This window comes from Trachurus trachurus (assembly GCF_905171665.1).
Source record: "Trachurus trachurus genome assembly, chromosome: 5".
In the NCBI taxonomy this organism is placed as follows: domain Eukaryota; kingdom Metazoa; phylum Chordata; class Actinopteri; order Carangiformes; family Carangidae; genus Trachurus; species Trachurus trachurus.
In genome coordinates, this window is record NC_139896.1 from 19147660 (window position 1) to 19175533 (window position 27874).

The following is a 27874-nucleotide window of genomic DNA, read 5'->3' on the forward strand; positions in this document are numbered from 1 at the left end:
GTCACTATGCCCCCAATTGACCCTTCGCGTAAGCCCCGCACCCTTGGTTACTGTTGCTACGCCGGGCAAGCTTTCACTCCCATGCTCCTGGCAATATTTGGTATCGATTTCAAAGGAAATATCAGTCAAGGTGTGGAAGCTGATGCACTCCTAAAAAATCTTGAAAAACAGGTGCGTTGGAGCATAGGTAGGGAGTGAACAAAGGAAAAAAGGGTCTCAGGTCACTTGCAAAATACTGTTCACGCAGGCCCCCTAGTGGTTGGGACGCCGGCGTCCCAAATCAATAACACACGAACGGCGTCCTTAATACAAACGAAAGTAGGCCTGGTGTAATGAAAACTCCACCACAGACCTTTTAAGGACACTTTCGGCAACATGTAGGAAAAAAATGAAGTTTTTAGGTGCTACGGTTTTTTCACAGTCACTGAAAATAGGCTCGTTCGAGATGAAATGCGCCTCGTCTGGATGGTCGGCGAGAGCAGGCGGCAGCAGCAGGGGGTGGTGACAGAAAGCTGCAGTCAAGTCGGACAGTTTCCAGCCGCCGTCAATACAAACAGGAAGTCACCAAAGTGTATATTTCTTATGCTGTACTGCAATTGTCCAATAAATAACCAATATATTTCTCAGGACATAAGTTTGACTTAGTGTGGATATTTTTTTAAGCAGTATAGGCCTACAACATGAGATTCATATAACCTAGCATTATACAACTACACGTAGTGTTTGCAGTCCTAACTAAGAGCCAATCAGCTCATGATCCGGTGCGTTTCCCATCATGCCCTGAGGCTGCAGGCGGTAGCAGTCGGTGGAGAGCAACTGCGGCGCCTGGCTCTAAAAACTGCGGCCGCCTTGATCTCGTGAGGTTATCGTTGCAGGCGCGTGTATGACGTCAGAGCAAGTCGGGATCAAGTCGGACACAAATCTAACCGGCATGCATTGTGCGCTGGTCACCGGCGATCGATTCTGCGCACGCCTGGCTCATCTCGAACGAGCCTATAGTCTCAAACAATATCAGACTACGGCAGCCCGCAAGTGACGTCACGTCAACAACGAAGGTGATTTTAACATATATGTACCATCTGTACACCTCTTCTTTCACCACCAAAAAATCATAAACTGTCATATAAACAAAGGCAAAGCACAAAAATGCAGTTTTTACCCCATTAAAGGTTTAAACAACCTGCTCACTCTACACAAACAAACCCGGAAGTCATTTTCGAGTGCCGAAAAAGACGGACATAAACAGTCACAGACCCACTAAAACACTGAATAAAATGACAAGCTTACCCTCTTTTTCAAGCTGAAGATGTGCTCGACAAAACCGGCTTGGTTGATTTTATCCATCGTGACCAGATAATCCTTCAATGGTTACGTTTACCCGCAGTGCTAATGCTATGAGCTATTATCCGTCAGACTGCGCACCCGCTTTGCGCATCTCTCGTCGCCTGTCAATCAAAGTCACGGGGGTGAAAACTTTTTGGTCCAATAGCAGAGACTCTAAGGTGTGACCTGATGTATAATGATCCCTGATTGGGCAAAGCTTAAGCCTGCACCCAGCTGGTTCATGTGGTTCCCTCTCCCCCTAGTGTCAACAAGTAAGCAATACAAGTCTCCACAAAAAGTGTGTTTTTACTGCCCCAAGTTTAATTAAAATAATAATAAAAGACAAAATGAACTATTTCAAATGTCCTTGTTAATTTAAGCCATCACTGATGGTTGTGGGATGTTTACTTCTGGAGTTTTAAAGGAAAATAACAATATAATACAGGCGAAAATAGGTCAAATTCCTGTTTGGATGGGTTTTGGACACTAAATATTCATCCCCATAAATTAAATTTTCAAATGGCATTTTACTTATGTAACTGGTGTTCCTAAAAGCCATCAAGTGTGTGATTGGCCCCTGTAAGTTATCTGTTGGAAAAAAAAAAAATCTCACTAAAATCTTGCAGTGTGCATTTTAGCCAAATTGGACAATTTTGGACAGTTTTTGCACGCTGTACATCGCCAAGGGACACTGTTTGGAAAAACTCTATAGTGCCTCAGTAGTTTTACATATCAACCTAAAATTTGGTACATATGTGGACAGGGAGTGTGTGAACCATATATGTAAAATTCAACCTGTTTTATAATTAGGATTTTGATATATCACCTTTTCACCAAAACTTTCAAACTCGTTTTTTTTTTTTCAAAAAAAAATTTTAATTTCAGAAGCCCATTTTTTTATGGAATGACTCAATTCAATATTTTATAGATATAGATGTAAAGGGACAAAGGTTTTCTTTCATTTAAGCCATTAACCATAGTTGTGGGATTAGTACTTCTGTAAATAAAAAGCTTTAATTGCAGTGATACAAAAACAGGCGGAAATTGCCAAAAATGGCCTCTGCATGAAGAAAACAAACAACGTTTCGGTCCACAGGACCTTTTTCAAGCAGAGAAGGAAATATCAGCAAATGTCTGGATAAACTGTTCTGAGATAATAGAGAGAAGAAGTCACAAAGATCATTCATAGTTTTCAGTGACGTGACTCGCGCAGGAGGATAAAACATCTGCTCAACGACACGACTGGACAATGTACAGAGCAGCAGTAAGGACCGGTAATTTTACCGTCTATCAACCCACGAAGACTTAGGTCATCTCATTGGTCATGAAACGTTGTCAAACTACAAGTTTTTGGGCGATTGTGAACCACATACAGCTTTCGCTGCTGTTTTTTTCTCTCCCACTGCTGTATCAGTCAGTGAAAGCAGTCCCTGCCTAGAGGATCCCTCGCCTAAAAGCCCAGGTAAAAGCCGTAAAAGTACAGCTGTCATTTCGGAGGTGAACATATGGTTATCCCCATATTTACACTTGCTCAAGTCGAAAAAAAAGTCCACTCGTATCTGAACATCTCTATATTGCTGCTGCCGCCGCCGCCACCGCCATAGCAGCAGCAACAACATCCTTCTCTACAAACAAATGTTTTTCGTCCTAGTCTCAAAATGTGTCCACAAAAGCAAACGTAATGACTCACTGCGGAAAGCTTGCCAGGCCTATAGTTACGGTTGCTAACGTAGGATTGGACAATAGCCGTTTGTGGGAGGAGTTGGCGAAGGGTCAATTGATCATGCGCCCTGGCTACTTGGCCAAGGGGATGTCCCTTTGGCCAAGTGGCAAGCGCGCATGACTCTTACCCTGGAGCCCGGGCCCTCTTCACCTTGCCACATTCTGGCGTTGTTGGCAGGATCCATGTAGCACTAGGGGTGGGTCCATGGATTCCTATTGTGTGGCAGCCTGCGCGGAAGCACGAGGACGTGCTTGTGAAAAGGGGAGCGTGCCTATGTTCCCACAGCCCTATGTTCCCACAGCCCTATGTTCCCACGGCCCTATGTTCCCACAGTTCTAAGGTTTTCCTCAAAATTAGGCCCTATGTTCCCACTGGACTCTCTCTACCTATCTGGACTCTATCTATCTGGCCTGTCTAGCCTCTACCGGGTCTTTTTACTAAACTTAACCAACTCTTTTCTTCATTGCCTAAACCCAACCAATGGTGGGACCAAAGGGCTGTGGGAACATAGGGCCTAATTTTCAGTGACAACAAAAGTTAGAAATGTGGGAACATAGGGCTGTGGGAACATAGGGCTGTGGGAACATAGGAATGACCCCGTGAAAAAGAGGGGGAGAGATGTGACAGTTGAGGTTCCTTTCACTATGCCCCCAATTGATGATGCGCCCTGGCTACTTAGCTAAAGGGATGTCCCTTTGGCCAAGTGGCAAGCGCGCATGACTCTTACTCGGGAGGTGTGGGTTCAATCTCTGCCCGGGCCCTTTTCACCTTGCCACATTCATACTTAAAGCAGAAGTTAGCGATCCAGTCGTTTTGGCTAACTTTTTGTCAGCCGATGGAGTTAGCAGCCCCCGCCCTCGTCATGGATCTATTGGTCCTCGTCCCTACGTCACCACATTCACGCGCATCCCTTGGCTGCACACACAGCCCTTAATGCCGTTCTCTCTCCTCATTGGATAAAGGTTGTAGGATACAAGGAAGTATACAAGAAGTTTTCTCCTCGGCTTACAGCGGAGCAGAGTGACTGACGTGTTTCGGACCCAACACTCTATGTAAGTGATTGCTGTTGGAAGATATAACTATTTAAGACTTATATTAACACAAACATTCCGCTTACTTCTGCTTTAACAGTATCAGCCTAATTATTTCATGCAACTGTTGAACCTACCTGCCCCGTTGATCTGCTCAAACATTCAGTTTAACTGAAAAAGATGAAGCCCTGGTGCTGCTATTGTCAGACATATCAGGTATTTTTCCTGAGATCTGGTGTCAGGCTGATGACCTCCTCATGTAATGAGGCTGGAATCACAAACAACTTCACTGTGATGATCTATTTGCAGCTTACAAAGCACAAAATAGGCTACTTATTTCAACTTCACTTAGCTTGTGTGGTTACTCCTGAAAAACCTAATTAAAAGCCCAAGGAGAAACAAAACTAATTATGAGTATGTATTATTATAAGTAATATTATTATCAAATATTAATATTTTACTATGGTTAAAAAATACTGAGATTAACCTTCATGAGACACTGGCTCACGTCCATCTGCACCAGTTAGCCTTTGAGGCGCAAAGCACTTGAACTGGATGGTCACCTCTTAACCTCAACACAGATTCAGCTTGTTTTTGGAAAAGAGATTAGACCTCTGCATTGACTCTACCTCTCACAGGGGCGTCTTCCTAGAAGAACAAGCTGCTTTATTGCTGCTTTGGGGCAGCAGATGTTCTTATTTGACGGCTGTTGCGTCATTGACTGACACAGTCGGGATTCAATTGACTGAAGACACCTTATCAGATGTAATAAACAGGTTGAAAATGTCTGAGACATTACGTTAATCTCCTCATTCATGGTTCCGGATCAAAGATCTGTTTCGCCATCGGTCTTACAAAACCATGAATGAATGACATCCTGAAAGACAGAGGTCATGTTAACTCCACGTTGCTGCTTGTGGATTTTTTTAAGGCTGTTTTAAGGTCGGCTGCGAACATTCGTGACTGCTCTACTTGGTGAGTGTCAGGAATGTCACCAAAAGACAGGGCAACCCACATTTGTGTCTTGTTGCCACCATAATGCAGACTACAATTTACAGAACAATAGGCGTGTGGGTTGAACATCACAAGTATTTTATGCTTTGTAATTTTCTGACAAAGCTGCACAATAGATCATAATTTCCCACAACAGGTTCTCACAGCAAAGCTACCCATCATCTGAGGTGAGCAAACTATCCAGCTGCTTCATCCCTTCTTTTTTCTTTGCTACGCACACTCTGAACCTGTGAAAATGTCCAGTGGTATCCAGTAGGTTATTTTGTGTTGTTGGTATGTCACAATTCATTGTTTTATTGTCACTCAACCTCTGGTGGCCATAGTGGTTTTAGATCTCTTAGTGTTTCAGTGTCTTCCCCTGTTCCTGACCGAACTCTGTCTGTCTCCCAGCTGTCTGCGATAATAATCCTTCTTCCTGTCCCACTTCTTTCCATCCCAGATGCCTGAAAGCCCATTCAGGAAGGATTGCGGGAATGTTGCAATACTGACGAGGCCTCCACCCAACTACAATAAATCTGAGTCAGGTAACGGACAGGAAAATCCTCTGTGGTAGTAATTTAAAAAATTTGGCAACCAGAAAGGAAAATAGCTTTGGCCTGATGAAGGTCAGCTGGCTGACCTTTCAAATCACAAGCCTTTGGTGGAAGTGAGAGAATAAATTAGATGGAAATATGTCATACATGTGTAATTTAAATTGATGAACTGAAGTGAATGAATAAACAAATTCTGAGGATTTGACTAGTTTTATAAAATGTTGTGCTGCAAATTTCACCAACAATATGGTTCATCATACCAGCAGTCTGTTCTCTAGTTCACTTCACAAGAGTGATCTGTGTGTATGTTTTATATTCATTTCAGTAGGTTTGTTCATTGCAGTTTGTAAACACAACATTCAAATTGAGCCCCTCCTCTCGGGCTCATCTGTGCACGCCTCCTGTCCCTGACAGCAATTGGAACCCGTCGTCACTTCAGCCTTGAAAGCTCTCAAGATCGGCACACGCAGCAGCTCCATCCAGGCCCACGTCTAAGGTTTCCATGCTCACCACAGCTGCAGCCCTCTTCGCTACCCGGTATGGGCCCAAAACTCCAAGCCTCACTTGGACTTGGCCGGTATGTCTGTATTCGCCATTTTTTGTGGCTTGATGGATTCCAGTCGTTATGTTTCATGAAAGCCCACGACGTTGCACACCCAATTTATCTGCACTCTGTCATTGAAATGTCCTGATTACGCCAAAACATCAAACTACAGGCAGAAGGCAGGAGCTCTGAAGACACAGTCACCACCACACATGAGTAGAAGCCCAAAGGTGATAATTAAGCAGGATTTATTTTGTATAAGTCTCTCTTAAAGGTTCATGAGGCAAGATTTGTGAAGAAATGCACATGCGTTTTAAGTTTTTTACTGCTAATGGGCGATGAAGCGTTCAAAACCAAAAAGAATGAGCCCACTCGCGTATCTCTCTGTTGCCTTGAACAGGCTGTGTGCTGCAAAATGCGCTGCAATTCTGAGTCCGAATTTCCCGCGCTGTCCGCGGATGTGACGTCAAATGACGCTGCATGCGCTTCCTCGACAACTTTCCACCGCTTGCGACCAGCGGCGGTCGGCGGATGTCTTGCAGCCTGAACAGTTGCTATGTGAGCAGCGAGTAGAGAAATAACATCACTTTCTTAAATTTTTATATTTTTTCATGCGAGAAAGTGACAGTTTAGATTCCCAAACTGTTGTTAGTTTATCCAAATAACGTCTGTAAGTAGATTTGCTCCGACATTTTTCGGAGGAGTGCAGAGCCACACACGAGCGGCAGCAGCGGCTCGTCACAGAGGCTGCCCGGCCGATGAGCTCAGCTCCCCGGCTCCTCCCAGGGAAGAAAACGAGCCGAGTAACTTCCCCACAGGTTTTTAGAGGTTTTCTGCCGGCTGGTTGAATTGTTTTTAGGAGATAAATGCTGGTCTCATTTATGAAATCTAACAGTGGCAGTCGCATTAGTTCATTTGAATGAAAAGTGAAGCTTCAGGTGTGTGTGAGTTTTACAATGAGCCGATTGATTCATCTGTGGTCAGTTTATCCAAACAACGCCTGTAAGGAAATTTTCCGACGTGTTCGGAGGAGTGCAGAGCCACTAGAGTAGCCGAGCGGCACCAGCGGCTCATAGAGGCGGCAGCCGGTGTGCTGACCTGATGCCTGGGCGGTCAACCTCCGGGTGTCGCGGTAAATTGAGCACTGTTTTAACTGTATTAACAGCCAAGCGTGGTGTGTGTGTGTGTGTGTGTGTGTGTGTGTGTGTGTGTGTGTGTGTGTGTGTGTGTGTGTGTGTGTGTGTGTGTGTGTGTGTGTGTGTGTGTGTGTGTGTGTGTGTGTGTCATGAGAGAGACAGCAGGTAGAGGGGCTGACTGGCAGAGATGAGAGATAGTGAAAGCTGTTCTTTTTTTCTGTGAGAGACTGCTGCGGCGGACCAAACGAAACTGTGGCGGCTGATTAATGGAAAACACTGGTATAGTTTGCCGTTTCCAATTCAGCCACAGTGTCACTGTCACAGCATCAGCTGCACTGCTGTGGAGAGTTGATGCGCGCTCCCGCACCAGCTTGGCTGATGGCTGCAGTAACCCTGACGGCCGCTACGGCTGTTGTATCGCTAATGAGTTTTATTCCTTGATCTTGCCTCAAGCTCCTTTAACGTCACCAACATTGTGTGAGGATTTGAGTCTGCACTAGTTTGGACAATGTAGAAAAAAGAGAGGAAGATGGAAACATATACACAAGCTGTGACACCTTCGTAACAGTTATAATTCGCTAACTTAGTTCCCTCTCATAATGAATTGTACATGCACACTCCTCTTAATACAAAGGATTGGAGTTTGATGAAACGCAAAGCCTAATATATACATATACTATATATATATATAAAAACTATGGGAATAAGTTTGATTAATTAATCACATTGCATGTAAGTATTTAGATTAATTATTTGGTTTTCTGACAACCAGAAAACAGGATCTGTGTAAGTGGGACAGCTCTAGTCTGATGCAAGTCTTACCTGAGTGACAGAGCTTTCTCTGGTTTGGTTGGAACAGTAATATATCTCCTGTGGTGTTTGTAAAGTGTGCTTTTAAGAACAACCTTTTATTATCTCTTCGTACAGACAACAACTGTGTTCAACCGCCAACGTAAACTCCCGCTTGAAGTCCGGTTCCTCCTCACATCTCACGTAACTACTGTACGTAGTACGTCTGACGTAGTCCGCCTATGACAGTGTTAACTGGGGTCCATTCCATTATTATCATCATTATCATTATCTTCTCATTACTGTACGACCTCCAAGCACTTATGTGTGTAAACTACATAAAAACATAGGTGTAGAGTCCAATGTAGAAGTCATTCAGAGGTGTCTTTACATAGACTTTGCTGACTCCTTCATATCATTTAAATATTTGTTAATGTAATGTGTGTGTGGTTTGGACACTGAATACAATTAAAAAAAATAGTCATATTTCACATGGTACATATTTATTCTTTTTTAAAAATATTTGATACACATTAAAGTGTGAAATTGCACATTCTGTGTAAAAAATAAAGCAATATATAAAATTATTTATGCAAATAGATTTTATTTGTGCATGCTAAAAGCTCAAAGTAAATTAGATTTTTATAAACATTTTATTTGTGAATTTCTAGCAGTGCTACAAGCGTTTCACCCTGTCAGAGTTTAGTAGGTTCACTGTGTTGCAGTCCTCTGTGATAAAGTGCTTTCATGCAGTGAAGTTTAGGCAAAATTAAAAGTCAAGGCCCAAATCCAGGAAGCGAGATGCTTTCACTTCCTGTGGTCTGCTTTAGCGTGAAGTGTAGTGGTGTTAGCCTGGCGCTGGTCAGGCTGCAGCCGGCGCCTTAGCAGCGAGGGTTCCCCATCCGACAGTAACACACAGTTCTGAAGAGCCGACACTGGCAGAAGGCACAGAAATCACAGCACACATTGCCTGGAGATTTACAGCTTCCCCACAAGGGAATGCAGTTAGCAGGAGGAGGAGGGCGCTTCACACCAAATTTGGTCTGAAAGAAAGAAAAAAAAGAAAGAAAGAAAGAAAGAAAGAAAGAAAGAAAGAAAGAAAGAAAGAAAGAAAGAAAGAAAGAAAGCAATGCACACAAGATGAGACTGTACAATGATATAAATAGTAATACAAGTAACATTTCATTCGGATTCTTGAAGGAAGGAAAAAGAGGTCAAGAAATCTGTGTCTGTCATCCAAAAGATCAATATCCTATGAGAATACAAACACATTAGCCTATGTAGTTTTTCCATGATGGCAATGATGTGACTGCAGGCAAATTTTTGTCTCAGGATGGTGGGGAATTTTTTTTGCCAACTAGTCCTAGACTGTCCATCCATACACAAAATGTTCTGCCTGCATGTGCATGGTTATTGTGTGCAATGTTAATTTGAAAAAACAAAGAAAAACAAAGAAAAACACACAAAACCAATCCAGCCATCCCATGCTGAACGGCAAGACACAAAGGCACTTATTGCTTCATCAAGATGTAAAACAAAAAGTTAGGAAGATGATTGCGTGAATTGAGATTGTTTTGCCAAACAAAGAACAGATCAATATTTATCCATCTCATATTTTTGTAACTAATAAAATATGTCTGGTACATTCTCTGAATAACCTGCTGTGTGCTGTGCCCACCTTCTTTTGTTTCTTTGCTTTCTTGTTCTTCTTTGCTGTTTTGGGTAACTCTGAAAAAGATAATTATCATCAGTCTAGATTACGAAAAACAGCGCTGAACTAAATACAGTCAGATCTCTAAAGTTCAAACTTACCAACGATAACAACGGGGGGAGAGCCGACCTCTATGCTTTGAGACAGAACGTTAGACGCAATGACCCTATTGTTGGAGAGCTTCTCGTCTGGAATCATGTGGGCAGAGCCAAGGAGATACTCTGTGGTGGCGAGGACGAAGCAGCCCAGCAGTAGGAAGGCGTGCATCTTTCTCTGAAACAAAAGCAACAACAAAACTATTTTTTTTCTAGGAGGAACCTTTTACAATCACTTCCAGTCATTGTTACAGCACAACGTTTTGTAATGAGAGAGAAATGTCTTTTACCCACAGGAGAAACCTCAGAAATATCTACATCATTTTCTACTATAATGCATAGTTTCACTTTGTGCATTAGATAACCTCAGGAGAGGCATTCGGTTTCTACATTGGGAGCTTTGTTTCAGCACCACATTTCTCTACTGTATTATATTAAAGCAAAGCTTTGCCTTCATTGAACTCTATTGGGGCAGTATTGGTCTGGTCAGAGAAGCAAGCACATTCATTCCTGGTTATATTATCAGCTGTGGCTCAGGAGGTAAAGCGGGTCATCTGTGGTCGGTGGTTCAATGCCCAGGTTCTTCAGGCTACGTGTTGAGTGTCTTTGAGCAAGATACTGAACCCTTCCTTCCAATATTCCATGAGTCTATGACTGCATGTGCAAGTGAAAGGATGCATGTGGTTGTGTTTTAAAATGCTAAAAGCAGTTGACAGCACTATATAAGTGCGGCCCATTTACCACCCATTTGCTAGGATTCGTGCTGTCCTCATGTTTTTCATCGCCCTCTTTGATGTCTTAAATTTCTTAATCTGTTAGTTTAGGTTTTCATCCGTGGCATCACTATTAGAAACTGTTTGACTTCATTATTCCAGGGTTATTGTCTCTGCTACAGATCAGCATGAACAAAATTATGCCTTGTGTCTCTGGATGAGACAACATCAGACAAAGTCAAATAAAGACCTAAAATTATTTGGTGCAAGACTGTGTGTGTGTCCCCTGCATGTCAAGCAAGTGTGTGTGTCCCCTGCATGTCAAGCATTTGTTTCCTTGGAATTTTTGGAAGCAGGTTTATGGTGACAGTCTGACTTCTGCTGCTTTTTGAATTGCTCCAATATGTGCTTCCCTTCACAAAATTCACTTAATAAATGCCAGGTGGCTCTTTGTTGAAATAAATAACCAGTCCCTGATGCTTTTCTGAAAACCTGACACAATCCCTCTCATTTCTGATTATAGATAATTGTGTATTCATGCTTGCCCTGAAGCTCTCCTCTCTCCTCCACACTTGTCTGTTGACGGTGCTGCTACAGTTGGCATTGGCTGTGGCTCATCAGTGTCTCTGCCTGCCTACAGGCCAGTCCCCTCAGCTCTGGCTGGTGGTGGCAGGTCTTAGGAGCATTTGCATCATATGTTGTAGAAATTGACACTAATCTTGATCTTGGATTCTGCTGCTGAAAATTGGCAGCTGTAGAAGTAGAAAAATAGTTTCCGATTTGGCTCCAGGCTTCTGGCAACAAGTGCAACTTTTAACACACTCATCATGTCACAGGTGTATTTTATTATGACTTAAACTGATCTGATTCCATATTTAGCCAGGCCACCAACCAGCGCCTGCTCATGGCCTTCATTGTATTTTTAGAAGACAAGTCGAAAGTGGGATGACAGTGAGCTCACCTGGTGAGAATAATGTGTTTGGTAAAATAAGTTAAAGATTTCTCTTCGGATGTCTTCATTTAGATATGTTTAAATCATCCCAAGTGATCCAAGGACACATAATTTGATGTTTACACTATGTTCAAAAGGAAGCTGGGAAGAGTCTGATTTCCAAGTAGACTGGCGGATAATTCAATCCAATCTAAAATGCACTGGCAGTAGTTTAATGCTCAATAAAAGCTCAGGAGCTTTGGTGGATGGAAAAATGAGAATGAAAACATGATATAAGCAGCTGAAATGAGTTTCTTTGCTAAGGCGATGAACCAAAGAAGAGAGGCAGGGTTAGGAACAGTAGAAGTAGATATTCTACTTGTAGTGAATTGAGCCAACAAACTCAATCCGTAAATCCAGAACATGTATCATTTATTATCCATGTCATTTGGTTTGAGAATATTAGAAGACATTGCTCAGGACAAGGAGATCTGGACCGATGAAGCTTGCTGCAATTGCACTCTGGTCCTCCATGAATATATCTATATCCATATGAAAGGGAAAGCTGAGGTTCTGCTATTAAGGAAACTGTGGCATCTGTGTCTATAAATTGTTGTTGTTTTTCTTATATAGTTGAAGTCTATACATTCTCATTACAAAAGTACTTTTATAATCAAAAGGCTTTAATGATGGATGATAAATTCCATCAACAATGTCTTTTGAATGTCTTTCTCTTGCTGCAGCTGTTGTTCTCCTGCTGCAGCTGTCAGGATTTAAATTGCCTCACATTTATTCCATCAAAATAAAAGTGACCATGGAACTAAAAGAGGTGAAATGGAGGTTTTACAGAAAGAAAAACTGACCAAATCATTATCTCATTAAAGCTTCAATCATAATGAGAATAGAAATGTTGGAATGTAAAGCGTATCTTTCCATCAAATTAGAATATCAGAAAATTGTCCATGTTGCTTGAATTAAACTGATATGATCCAGAGATGGAGTCCAGCGCTATTATCCTGAGCCATTTGTCTCACAACCTCACAAACATTCATGTGAGGATTTAAAAGACAGAGTTATCAACATGCATATAACAGAAACTGTTTCAGTGCTGGCTCCATTAACTCCATTACCTCTTCAATTTCTGTCATTTCTCAACTGAAATGTTGTAATTTAGAAAAAAAAAATTGCATCATCAGCATCCATCAGAGTATTCCCTTTTTTTCTGTGAGCGCCAGATTGAAGTTGCAGCCAAGTGAGTCCAGATGTCCCTGTTCAGATCAACGTCTTCCAGCTCCTCCTGAAGTTTTCAGAGAAGCTCCAAAACCAAATTACATATATAACCCCCCACAGGAGGTTCTGGTTCCTACCTCAGCTGGCACACTGTCCACACAGTGAATTTCTCTATACCTAAGCCATTTTTTCTTGGACGATAATTTTCTCTCCAAAAAGCAAAGGCAACACTGACCTGACCTCTGAGGTACTTTATTCACTTTTAGATAAAACATATCTAAGATCAATCAGTTTAACTTCTGTCACAATCAGACCAGGTTCACACTGATATGTTTTCATTTTACTACTACAGTAAAACACTCTCTGTGCAGACAAGCGTTTCAGCTCTGTATTAGAAACCTGCACAATAACAATCCCTGAAAACACAGATAAATGACCATTTAACTCTACTCTGCAAATGGTTATTTGGTGTGTACAATACTGTAAGCAAGTCACAGTAAAGAAAGTTGTAGCATTAAAATGCAATGTAACTGAACAACAGCTGCATCAAAGACAACAAAGTCAGTAACATTTGTGATTCATTAGCATGTCGTTTTCATGACAGGTAGTCGAAGCCGATAAGACCCAATCAAAACTGTGTATGTCATTGTTTCCAAAGGTCTCGATTCCTGTCTGTCCAGATACAACACACCCCCTACCAGTTTTCAAATTAAAACACAACCTCTGAGTTTTCAAACTAAAACACCTCCAGTGTTTTCACAAAAAGAAAAGAAAAGAAAAGAAAAAGGAATCAAGCAGGGTTTCTAAAATCTATTTTGGGAGCAGAAAACTCTGCTCTTTTCTCCGAGTCCTGAATAACCCACCAGCTCTAGTTTACTGTAATGTTGGACTACAGATCAGCAGCAATTGAAACCAGAGGGAGGTTGGTTTGACAGGACAGGTACAGCCTGCAATGTAGCTAGTGGCAACATGAACTCATGTCTGTTGTTGAAATTGTTGTTTTTCAGTTTGCAGTAGGCCGCTTGGATGAAAATGTCCAGTGAATGGACAAGCAGTCAGACGATTTCAGTTATGATTTGCAGCCTCAGGTCCGACTGGACTGAGGGGCACCGTGAACAGTTTGTTGCTCCATATCCAGCAGAAATGCTTTGAAAGCATTGTAAGTTACTGTGGAGCTCTGGGTTAATACATTGTAACACTGTGTGTGTGTGTGTGTGTGTGTGTGTGTGTGTGTGTGTGTGTGTGTGTGTGTGTGTGTGTGTGTGTGTGTGTGTGTGTGTGTGTGTGTGTGTGTGCGTGCGTGCGTGCGTGTGTGTGCGTGCGTGCGTGCGTGTGCTCTGACTGAGAACTAAGAACCATTACGTTGGGCCTCAGAGGGTTAATCTAGGTCAGCACTCCCCCACCTGTTTGTTATAATAATCCAATCAAATATTATCTCTGCACACAGGACATATTACAGGGCTTTGTCAGCTTTTCCTGTTGAAGCCAAAACTCACATAGTTAAACTATGTTTTTCCTTATGGACTTAAACTCAATGGCAGAACAAAGTGTCCACAAAGAGTTAGCACAGCACATCAGAAACTCTGCTGCTGTCATCACACTCTTCAAATAATTAATGCTGGGGAACCAAACTGCGCAGGGAACTGCTGCACCTACACAGAGCAGTTTGCTTCTACGTTACTCTGGGTCATTTAGGCTGGTTCCTGGTTTGTTTTGAAGTAGATCATTAAAAAAAAAAAGTAAAAAGTCCTCCTGTAAACCCAAAGGTGTAGCCAAAGTGGGCCTATATGGCCATAAGCAGCCATAAGCAGCCGGTAGGCCATTAGATATAGATACAACAGCTTCTGATTTCACCTCTGTGGGTGCTTTGTAGGTTCCCATGGAAATTAATTTTAGTCATACATAAACATACTGATCGCGTTTTATTTATACTAATATCATATTATATTGTATAGAAACAAAGAAAACCTCTTCGATTACATCAGGTTTTCACAGTTAATCATTCGTGTATGTATAAATAAATAAATCTTGTGTCAGAGTGGGTCAGTAATTCAGGCCAGGCCTTCCAGGCCACACAATGATCTCTAATTTTATAGACTTTAGATTTGTTGATATACCAGTGAAAAGACTAGTTTTTAATTTTGCCTCTACGTTATTTAAAAAAGTTATCCCAGTTACAAAATATATAAATCAGAATGTGTTAATATGCTCCATACTTGGTGTCATATATGGCAAAAACAACAATTACAATTCATGTCAATAATCTGATCTTCATTGTGGTGTACATACCATGTAAGTTACGTCACTGTAGCTTGTTTTGCTATGGGGCTATGTGGTATGAATAAGCGCTAGCATGGCCCAATTTTGGTAGCCAGGCTAGCGCCGCCTACTGGTTCCGGCAAATTTCATTTGCCTCAACCATGTAGTCAGGGAACTAACAATGCGTTTCGGTTTGCTCCGTCCGCCAGAGCGGACGGACCAATCAGCGAACAGACGGGTAAGTGAAGGCGATGACGTTGAACTCAAGCGCTCAAGATTAACCTATGAGCTTAACCGGTGTATAGCACACGTGACCACCAAGCAGCAGCGATTAGTTGAAGCAAATGTAAGCAACCGCCTCCCGGAAGCAAACAAATCCCTATGGCTCGTGTTCAGACGCTACATGAAATGTAATGAAATAAGCGGCTGATGCATCAGGCTACAATTTTGGCCCAATTTTGGCCCAATTTTACTATTTTATTTGGTCCATCAACTTCAACTTCAACTTTCAACTTTATTGTCCCCAAAGGGAAATTTGCATTGCAGGCAGGTAAAAACATAAAATATAGCCTATAGATGTTTTGGTCCGGGAGGTCCAAGCTCACAGTGGAAGAATGGTAACGCAAACAGACCTCCATGGACTGATGAAGCAAAAGTAGTCTGAAAGGATTTTAATATTGTTAATCAGGTTTGCCCTGATTAACAACAACAACAACAACAAAAACCCTTCTTCCACTAATAAAGGCTCTCACATTTAGTAACCTATATTTAAACCCCGTGTAACAAAGGTAAGTACAGATAACAAGTTCAACATAAACAAATCAGAAGCATCTCTGCGTAATGGATCGCTGAGCGTCTATGTTTTTCTCTTGTCTTTTGAATTTTCTGAGCTGAGAGATACCAAATACATATTCATTATCTGATGCCCAGGCTGTTTGTGGTTGGCCGAGAGAGATGATAATTAGTTTGTTTTTAGTTTTTCGTGAGTTTGCGTCAGTCAGGTTCAGTTTCCATTACGCGTGACAAACGCCTTTGATCTGTCATCAGATGTGACGGGACAATATCAATATAGATATACATTTATGTGCTGCTTTAGATAGTTACATTAGATAGTGATTGTTGTGATTATTTATTGCATTGAAGTGTGCCTGACATTCTGGAAACCTCTCCTGTGAGGTTTTGGTGACATGTGCACACTGCGCCAAAACTATCACTCGACCGACTGTGCTTCGCCATGCAACTTCAGCGCCAAGCTGAATCTGTCGACACCTCCCCCTACTGCGCCGCCACACCCATTTAGGTGCACCTCGGTCAAACAAATTACCAAATTAGCTGAGCGCGGTGTTGAGCCGGACGGAATTCGCACTGCGCCACCATGCGCCTCGCCTGCATCTGGTACAAAATTAGAGCCCTGTATTGTAAATGTAGAGCCATGATCATTTTGGTTTCTATATTAGGGAAACGATTGGTACAATTTTGTTGTGTCTCTGGTTGTTTAGTTACAAACTGTAAAGTTGGCACAAGTCATGATTCTTGACATGGCTCTGATTTTGAGAAGCTGAACCAGGGTTTAAGGCTCAAAAGCCTGAAGCGGTAAACACTTCATCTGACTCCTAGGCAGCCACATCATTTCCTGTATATCATTCCTTTACTTTCCATATATTTCTGGTCTGTCTCTATCCATCAAAAGGCATGAGCTCTGTTGGATGTTAGAGCTCCCGAATTGGAACAGTCAACCTATCCAGATCTTAAATTTAAACGCTTCTTAAATTCTTTCATTATTTTATTTTACAAAATAAAATAAAAAAAGGTTGATATGCTGCTTTAATTTATTTTCCCATTATAACAGCAATTTACCCTGTCACATAACCATATGTGTTTCTTGGTGATTTAGTTTGTTTTATTTCTACTGCTGCTTTTTAATTGTCCATTTTAAAGAAAAGGGTTGTATAAATTATATATATTACTATACATTAGGTCGCCCAAACTTTCTTCCACCCAAAGAAAATAAAAACCCGCCATACTCTGTGTGTACGCTACATGCTTGTCATGTAGCATCAAAGCAGCATGCACAGCCGACAGGGATTTCAGATCAGTCTGACAATGTCACAATGCAAATCTTAAATCATCTGAGATCACGGTTTAGAAAGGTTACAAATAATTGTCTTAGCAGCATTTGAATTACAGTTTTATTTAGGTCATGTTACAAAAGAGTCATTAACCACAGTATTTTAACTGAAAGTGACAGTGCACCTACTGGTCTGGACCATGTGGACAAGTAATCATATCAAAAAGTGGCATGTTTCATAATCACATTTATCAGGAAATCACAGATGTATGAAGATTCGATGAGGAGCAAAACTACATGTGCAAATTAATTTAAAATCTAATATTCACAGTGACTGATTCAGTCATGATGTACTACTGTGTTTGTTGCAAGATCAACTACGGGTAAGATTTAACAGCGTATGATGATGTGTGGAATTAGGGTTCAACTAACCAGAGGAGCCAGAAAATGATTTGTAGAACAACAACAGCAGATGATCCAGTTCTTTTTTAATATAACTAGTTTTATCACCACAACACGGTAACACCCTGCCACCATAATCGATCAGTTTTGAAATAATTCTCTCTCTAATGTAAAAAATAGCTCAACTTTTGGTGCAGCAGCTGTGTGGTGCTGAATGGAGAGCTCCTGTAAATCTTTTTATACACTGCACTGTACTATTCACAGTATTACCGCTCCTGTGATAGGAAGTGGAATAATACTATCTGTTTGGTCTCGTGACAAGACTGACTGCTGGCACACACACTGAGTCCTTCCCAGTGATGTGTGTGAGCTTATTTTGTCAAAATTGTTGAAGTTTACTATTCCTGATCAACTAGTTTATTAAAGCAGAAGTAAGCGGAATGTTTGTGTTAATATAAGTCTTAAATAGTTATATCTTCCGACAGCAATCACTTATATAGAATGTTTGGTCCGAAACACGGGTCGGTCAGTCACTCTGCTCTGCTGTAAGCCGAGGAGAAAACTTTCCTTGTATCCTACAACCTTTATCCAATGAGGAGAGAGAACGGCATAAAGGGGCGGTCCTCTCTGTGTGTGCACGCCAATGGAGCAGTTGCATAGACTGAGGATGATGGGCGTGCATGTGGTGACGTAGGGACGACGGCGGGGACTGCTAACTTCATCCGCTGACAGGAAGTTAGCCAAAACGACTGGATTGCTTACTTCTGCTTTAAGTTACTGAACTTGTGGTGAAAAGTGCACACTGGTGTCTTAGCAGATGATGTTCCATTATTTTCCAGACATGGATTGTATGTGGTATAAGTCTGACAAAGTTAGGTTATGGTCATGTGAGGGAAAACTTCACCAACCAACTGAGATGAGGCCTGTCATCTCAGTCCTTGCAGCTGAAAAGGCCAAAGGTTCCCAAGCTGTTCATTTTGATTGTGGCCCCAAGGCATTCCTGTATTGTCTGGGTTAGCAGATGAGGCTGATTTGCCATCCACTGAGCTACCATCTATTTTAGAAGTCCACTGTTGTTCTTTTTAGATGATGACAGGTCGCCAAAGTTTTTAGGGAATGGTCAAACTTCTGACTGTCTACATAACCTTTTCCTGTCTTCAAACCTATAGAGGGTCAAGGAATACTTGGTGTGTGTCCTGGTCTGCCAGTTGAGGGATACAACTAATATCTTGGAATTAATTCGCTTCCTCATGGGTTTCTTTTGCACCACTGATTGGTGCAAATGTGGAAAGGAAAAACTCAAGAGCCCATAAAATATGTGTTGCCCATTGCCAAACTTCTTGCTGTGAGTTATGATGAGTTGGTGTAGGAACGGGAAGGGGATTCCTCCCTGGAAGGACAGTTCCAGGTCTATCCAGCTGATAAAGTCCTGTTCAAGGGTACTTCCCAAAGTTGGTTCCACAGGATCAAAATTTTATTGGGGATGCCATTTTATAGTATTAGACAAGTGTCAAACCAAAAGGAAACGGAGCTGGGAGTCTGATGCTGAACCCAGGTGACCCAACCCCACCGTCAAACAGAAATTAAACACTGAGCCCTCCTGTTTTTCTTCAGCCGTTATCATCAACATAAAAACTGCTCATTATTTGACCCTTGAATTCTTAGGGGGTCAGATGCGAGCCACCATTACCTTTTTTTTAATTTTCAAGTAGGCCAAAAGTTGGCCAAAGTTTGGAAGTCCAGAGCACTAACCGTGCATTCACACCAAACGCAATGGACGCCACAAGTTTCCATTCAAAGTCAATGTAAATGACGCGATGACACGCGATCATTTCGGGCGATAAGAGCGATGCGATGAAGCGACGAAGCGTCCATCGCGTCATCGCGTGTATTGCTTGAAGTTGAAAATTTTGAACTTTTCAAGCGACATTGCGTGGCGCTGTGCCACGACATCCAATCAGTGTTGATAGCCAACCACGTCAGACACACATTTCAAAACACGGTGGAGAAGATTACTGTGGCTGTAGTCTCGCTCACCAGACCCTCCTCCATAGAACCTGTGTAAAAAAAAAAAAAATCCCGGGGCTGTGTGCGTTTTCTTCAGATCAATAATATAATACATCCATGGCCGTTTCCTGGAGCTTTACGACACAACGTCGTGTTTTTACCGCAATCGTAATAAAAAGATAATGCCCGCAGAGGGTCAACGAGGAGGTACAGCTTCCTCCTAAGTTGTGAATATTTCATATGCATTTATATTTATTAATATTTCAATACTCAGCCATTGTTGATGAGAGAAAGAAAATAGCGGGAGGTGGGTTGAGTCATTGCGCGATTCAAGCGATGAAGCCATGATCAAAAATGTGACAAATGTGTCAAGCGACGCGATACTCGCATTACGGGCGATGACATCGCGTTTGGTGTGAACGCACGGTAAGGCTTGATTTGTTTTTCTGTCTGTTTTACTTTGTTGACATATTCTCTTCCAACTCTTTCAGTAGTTTCTTTAGGGTGCCAAAGTTAATGAGTTGGGAGGCAGCTCAATTGGTTAAGCAGTCTACCTGGATCTGGTAATGTGACAGGTAACTGAAAGTTGTTGAGCATATTGTTTATTGATAGAGTATTGCATATTTTGTTTGATATACCCACCGCTTTCTTGGTTCTTTTTTTCAATTGCTAACAAGCATTGGTTGAAACCAAACAGTCTGCATTTCCATCAAGCATCTTAGCTAAACCGTTCATCTCCCCCCAAACGGTTCCAGGGTGCCATTCTGAAGGGCCGCCATTCCGAACGTTTACTTTAATATGTCGGAATGCCGGCCCTTAATTATTTATGGAAAAGGGGTGCCTTTCCGAACCTGAAAAAAGTCCGCCATTAATAGGTTTAATACACTGGGTACACACATTGCAGCAAATACTTTTGTAGCACAGTGGTTAGACCATCCACCTCCGGTGCAGGAGATCAGGGTTCGACTCCCGGGGGAGCTGCATATTAGCGGAGACTTTCTTGGCCTCTACCTGATCTTTTTACTAAACTTAACCAACTCATTTCTACATTGCCTAAACCCAACCAAAGCACAGAGCAAGGACATTTATTTTTCAGCAGGAGTGCCGCGGCTGCATCCGACTCGCACCTGGGTGAAACTTTGGAGGGCGAGGGGGGGGGGGGGGGCGGCGGGGGGCTGTCCCCGCGGCGCGATCGTGTCAAGCCGGGCAGGAAGTCAAACCACGAGAGAATCCGGTCAATTTTCAAAATAAAACACATTCGGAACAGCGGCCCCTCGGAAGGAATTTTTGGACTGGCAGACCGTCGGAATGGCGTTCCTTCGGAATCCCCCCCAAACTCACTACCTCTTACAACAAGAACCAACTCCTACTGTAACTCATGCTCAAATACCACATTACGTATACCCACAACAACAAATGTTGTGTTTCTTGACCTCTGACCTCTGACCTCTCTGTAAGTCCAACAAGACCAATGATGACAAACCATCATGGCAGAGAGCAGCTCACATTGTAATATTTGCTCCTCTCTGACTTGGGACATCCACAGTTGACTGCTGCCCCGAACACATTTCTTCCTTAGTTGTTTACATTTTTCATATGTCATTTTACGTATCATCAATATTTTGATGTTAAATTATGTCGACTTCAATGTGGCTGCAGCAGAAATGCACAATGTTTTTTTGATTGTGTTTTTAACAGTTTTGAACAAAGTGTGTTCGCATTTGAAAAATGTGCTGTAAAACTTCAGTGTTTTGCAGGTGGTGAACTAGTAACTGAGAAAAGAGTTCACAAATTCTGGTGACTGTGGTCACTCAATGCATTCTGTATGAAAGCAATGAAAAGTGATTCACAGTTTGCTCCACATGGACTTGTGTTTTGCAGACTGTTTTAAAAAAAATTGACTTCAGTTTCGACCAATGCTTGTTACCAATTTAAAATGTAAATAGCTTTCACCCACTCTGACTTCCTGTACTGATTGGGTCTCTTTGGAGTTACTACCTGTATAAAAGAGTAGAGCGGAGCTGGGGCGGTGTTTAGCTCAGTTGGTAGAGCACCCACAATGTGTTGACGCTATAGGCGGCCCCATTTCGATTCCCGCGTCGAGAGGCCCTATCCTGCGTGTCGTTCCCCCTCTCTCTGCCTCCCCATTTCCTGTCTCTCTCAACTGTCCTATCAAATAAAGGCATGAAAAGCCAAAAATATATACTTAGAAAAAAAAAAAAGAGTAGAGAAGGGTTAAAGGTCTGAGTCAGGGGCTGCTCTCCCAGACCTTGTCCTCTTGCCTCAGGGTCTCCACATGACACACCTCTCTTGTTTGGTTAGAAGATAAATGTGTTTACAACACTCACTCTCATTTTCTCATTCATCCACGCTTTCTTTACACAGATGACTACATCAGATTTTCACGTTATTTACTATTCTTGTTGTGAATTAAATAACTCCGTTAGAGAAAATTGGCTATCATTAGCCTCAATTATGTGCTGTGAGTCTAAAGGAGAAGAGGGATAGCAGCTGTGTTACTTACACTAGATAAGACACACTTTTATAAAAGGGAAGAACACAGGTTTCAGGTTTCCACTGAATGACTGGCCCATATTCAAGGGCTGCATCCCTTGCTGGAAGATACAACAAAGACTAAACGAGATGATCTGGATTTCTTTCTCACTTTTTCAAAAGTTTTAAGGTCCCTAAATTATAGCTGTTGTAGTACTGAGCTGAAACCCAATACCTACATGTAATAGTGTAATACTGTAGGTACTCTGGGAAGGCAAGGCAAGGCAATTGCCTGGTGTTGTTTACTTCCACTACCAGTGCACAATGAACCTTGGGATAGGTTGGACAAGAAACAAAAAAAAGTGTCCATCACAGGCCTGTATTCACAATATTGTGAATGAATTGTGGCTTATTTGGCAGATTTTCCTGGTTTGACTGGTTTTACCAATTGCATTGGTACTTTACTATATATCACCTCAGATAGTGAGATATAGCAGACGTCTGAACATGCTAGAAATCACACCTGCTTTGACAGAGTGACATGACATCATTGACATGATGTGCAAACTAGCAGTAGAAAACAATCACATGAGTGTAACGACTTTCGTTTGTTTTCGCATGCATGCACCATGCTGCCCCCAGACAAGATGAAGTTCTGGTTGGCAGCCCTTATCACCCATTTACAAATCAGCCACTGCCTTCATGACTTAATGTATGACGACAGTCTGACGGGTCAAAAGCAGCAGAAATATACATTTATTTAGTCATATGATCTGAGCAGAGTGAGTTCTCACATCACATAGTCAGATGAGAAGACAAAACATCTGATGAGCAGCGGGTGTAGAAATGAATCCAAAGTCCACTTTCTGTCAGTCTTACTAAGTGGTGTATGAAACACAATCCCTTCATGTGTTTTCTCTCAGTCATTCCTCGTGTTATCACATGGTGTGCTGTTTAAATGCAGTTCCATTATAACATGATGCCTTTGTGCTGTGTCTGTTTCAAAGTACACACGCGCACATACACACACCAGAACACACGCACAGAGAGCGAGAGAGAGACTTATTTTCTTAAGAAACATATCTTGAAAAGTGGGATTGGACGAGGTACAAGATCAGAGCTCCCTGGCAGCCTGGTTCTCATTTCAAAACAATTTTCAGTAATTTCCATCACCTTGGAAGCTGACAATAATCGCTGTGTTTCTTTTTAAATTGATCCGCTATGTTGCAGAGGCTACTGGCTCCATTTTCACACATAGGCCTGCACCATTTCCTTTGTTTTTAAGATTGTAATAATGTTTATTCAGTGTTACAGTAACATATCTTTTTTTTACTTTCAAAGACAGATTAAAACAAACGGTTACATTCAATCTACATTAAGTTTAAAACAATTAAAAGATAGCAACACAGGGGAGCAAACAACATACAGAGACATAAAAGCTGGATGTCTCCAGAGAGATGGTGGGGGGAGGAGGGGTTCAGCGTTTGCTTCTTCTGCCCCGACGCACTTGCACTGTGTTCGGTTCAATCCCAACAGCAATTTCAGTTGCCAAAACCCCAGAAAGGAGATCTGGCTTGATCTGAATGTTGTAGACTCCACGGAGTTGCCTTCAATTACTGATGTTTCTCTCTTTCTTTCCTTTTTCTTCTTTTTTCAGGTTTTGCCAATCAGGCTCCACACAGGTGAAGGCTACTGGGCTGAAAGCAGCCTGAGAGATGGGTTTATTCTAAAGAAGGCTGATAATATACTATGTGTATGTATATAATTAACTAACTACATATTCCTAATTATGGAAAATTGAAAACAAACATATAGCCTATAATAAGACAAACTAATGTTGTAAATATGTAAATAATATACAAATATATCCATTTGTATATATTTGTGTGTGTGTTGATTACAAAAAGAGCTCAAATGATTTCTTGGATGAATGAGTTTGGGTCTGCGGTTTACATTACTTATTCAGTCTAGCAGGTAGACCTTATGCACTGTAGACACAGAAAGAGAAAATCATCATCAACATCATGATCATCATCAACTAATAGTTACCAAAACAAAGCTTTAATGAAAAAAATGTATTGGACCACAGTTGTCAAACACTTACCGCTTGCTTGCATTCTTGAAGAGTCTGGATCAGTCATGGAGGACAACCTAACACTGGATTCGAATTACGCCTGAGCTTCATGAGCACATACTGGTGTCAAAATGTCCGTCGAGTCTTCAGAAATTCCACATTTTTCAGAGATGATCCATATGTTGTCGGTGAGGGGCTATCTGAGCCTGGTCGGTGAAAACATCTGTTCTCTGCCGCTGGAGAAATGTCGTGGTAAGACTGAGACCGAATAAAACGGTGAACATGTCATAAAACCAAAACCATGATGATAATACTTTATTAAAACTTCACAGCTGGCTACATTTAATTTAATGCACACGCACACACACACACACACACACACACACACACACACACACACACACACACACACACACACACACACACACACACACATGCACACACGTATATGGACACATGGATTTGGACATGTTCATTGACACTGTGAAAGCTCAGTTTCTGGCTCAGCTCTGCAGTTTTGCAGTTATTCAGGGCACATCACTGGGGAACTGTAAAAATGCCTTTTCAGAAATTTACACTCATTCAGTTTTTTCAGCCGCAAAAAGAAACAGCTAAAACTTTGAAAAATGCCGGGTTTCTCTGCACTTTCACCTCTGCTGACTTTAAATCTGCGTATACGGGACTTGAAATCTGGTTCTAGAGATATTATTTTGTTTTATTAGATTTCAGACTGCTTTGATTTTCACTTGGGGAGTGTAATGATCACAGTTTGATGTCCTGACTGAGACAAATGTTTTTGACCTTCCTCCTTGAGAAAAATTAATCTTCACCTGACAGTGTGAAATCATGCCCACTCCCTTCCTGTCTGTGGGAGGCTACAAGCATCATGGAAACAGTGAGGCGGGGGTATATTTTCATTAGCTAATGTAATTCAACATGTTTTAGTTATCGGACTTAATTGTGTTATAAATAAATTCCATTTATTTTGTTTTGAGTTAATGTCTTGTCCCACATGAACTCAAAATACTCATAATCAGTTTTAATATAATCAGTTGTATTGTATGTATTATATTTATTTTTGATTAAAAAATAACTAATTTTGTCACTTAGCTCACAGTATGGCAATTATATTTTATAGCATTCAGCGTCATTAAAATTAATTCTTCTCTACGACATGTAAAACTGATGGACATGGATTTATTATCACACACTTAAGATTTTTTAACTACACATTTATGTCAAAACAGGTTATTATCCCAACATGACCATGACTCCATAGTCATAGATAACAACAGCTGCTATGTGTGGCTTTGTAATTACAGATCACTGAATCTTAAATCTTTACTGTATGTGTTTATTGTATTTTAACTGTAATTAGTATTTTCTGTCCTCCTGGGTCATGTTTTTTATAATTAATGACAGATGTTGTTTAAATTTCATTAACTATTATCTGCTGTTTAGAAATTAACCTTTAGCCTGTATTCCTTTATTTAAAACTTCCCATTTCTTGAAATTAACTCTCTCTCACACACACACACACATATTTTGGATGTGCGTGAGTTTGTTTGTTTGTTTTTTTAATTATTCTAACCTTGCCTTTCTCAATATTAATAAACAAAGATATTAGGCAACAACAGCACATTTATCATTACAATTACAGGTCACTTAAAAATAATATAATTAATGTAATTTTCAATTTCCCTCCTGGTTTGTGTAAATTTGATTTAGGTGATTCATAGGTATTTTGTTCTGGATTTTCAGGTTTATTGTATTTTCAAATATTTAATGCTTAACATTTTTTAAGTCTGCATTTTAAAACTGAGGATAATATGTGTGACTGTACGATTTTGTATTCAGCTACAAACTGTTCATATTTCATTTCAAGTCAGGACACCACACACACTTCACAGGGCAGGTCTGACGCACTGGGCTTTATAAATAGAACAAATATTGGAGTTTCATCTCAGGTTTCCCATCACGAAGAAACGTGACATGGACTACTTTCCTCTTCCTCCCACCACACACTGAAACAAACAGGTAGTTTCCAAGACACAATACGTCTTGTTTTCTGCCAGTGTGTCGAGTGGGAGAAACTTGAAAGATCTGATCAATGCGTAACTGCAGCAATGAAACTTCTGCTGAGCTCAACTGGATGTCATGTGTGTGATAATCATTGTCCACAATACTGGAGTGTGTTTTATTCAATATTTCCACGTTACCATTTAATAGAGCTGGCCAACGTGTCAATACAACGTCACACTTATTACCCATCAGCCATCTGTCAGCCAGTATTACAAAAACCTATTAGAAATTGCAATACATATATTGACATGACATTACTCCTGATATAGGGACATATAAGCTGTATGTCTCTATGGGGTTTTAAATGCTCTGAAGTTACTGGATCCACAATTGTTCTCATGGGAAGACTAAAAGCAACAAGGTTTGTTGTTACAAACACTCTGAAATCCCTGCTTTCTCATCAGTTCCAGCTAAATATCCTGGAAAAGGCTCACAAATATGCAGACTCAGTAACTGCACAAAAAAGATGGACAATCAACTCAAAAAGGAAGAAATAGCTCATTTGCTGGGGACTATTTTCAGTGGCAGACAAAGCCACATTAGGTGGTCTGAGGGTGTCACGACACTCAGACAGGACTTGTTATCGGTAGGTTATCAGTTCACTGTTGGTTTTGGTTGTTTATTGTTTCTACCACCATAATCACTTTTGTTTTCAGCATTTGTTCCCCCAAACATAACAGGTTCCGAGAGAAATGTGAAAGTCACAGTTTGTGAACATCAGCAACAGAGACCACACAAACAGAGCAACACAACAGAGAGAGACGCTCATCCTCGACCACGTATGCGATGCAAATGTCCTTACATAACAGACCGACCCCTATCTTATTCTGGAGCACGAGAGTATCACATCTGGACATAATTGGTGAAAGGTCAGTGAAAGAGCACATTCTCAGGGCACCCTGAGCCTGACAATCCTTCACAATAAGATGATAATTTGGAAACAGATGCTTCGAATGCATGGATATGTCTGGGACATGTGTGTGTTAATATACTGGATGATGTTTTTTTTCTGATGTGATCAGGGCAGGATGTGAGACCCAGAGGAAGCAGCTCTGATGACATTTCAGAGGGAAAACGTCAATCAACCATCAAGTTGCCAATTGACATCATGCTGACATCATGCTCGTCCTGACAACAAACGTCATGAAACACAGAATCACAGTGGACACAAGGTACAAAAGGACACTCAGTCTTTGAGCTATTGCGCAGTAGCCATTAACGTTAACATATGATGCTGATTTATCATTATAATATATTACGCAGAGTTTTAAGCAAAGATTTAGATCAGAAATTCTAATGTATAGGCTACCAGTAACCACACAAAGGAAGATTTATCTAAACTAATGTGATCTGAGCTGATTTTGAGGTAGCACTGCTGAAAATATGTTTCCTATTTCACTGAAGGTGATTTTATGACATGTAACCATAACCGTTATGCATAATATCCCTAATGTTCTGCATAATTTCGCCCACAGACCACAGAAGAAAGCTCCAGATCCAGGATAACTCATGTCAGTTCATTTGAAGAATTACTGGGTGTTGTTTTTTCTATAAACTGCGCAGCTTGCAGAGATCAAGCTCAATAAAATCATACCGCTCGTGTTAATGTTATTGTTTTTCATTCATGTTATTATGTGATGAGCGAGTTGTAAACAGGCATTCAACACATCATATTCTCTGTTCTTGAAAAAGAAAACTTGATTAGACTCATGATGT

The 27874-nt window shown here is 41.2% G+C and overlaps 1 protein-coding gene across 1 annotated transcript; it reads right to left on the reverse strand.

The window, feature by feature from the left end:
- Window positions 1–8974: 8974 nt before the first annotated feature.
- Window positions 8975–10071, reverse strand: asip1 (agouti signaling protein 1; the record flags this gene model as incomplete). The annotated part of the gene is made up of 3 exons (XM_083971061.1): window positions 8975–9136; window positions 9772–9821; window positions 9906–10071. 3 exons carry the CDS (start codon window positions 10069–10071, stop codon window positions 8975–8977), a joined length of 378 nt encoding a protein of 125 aa, XP_083827187.1.
- Between the last annotated feature and the right edge of the window lie 17803 nt (window positions 10072–27874).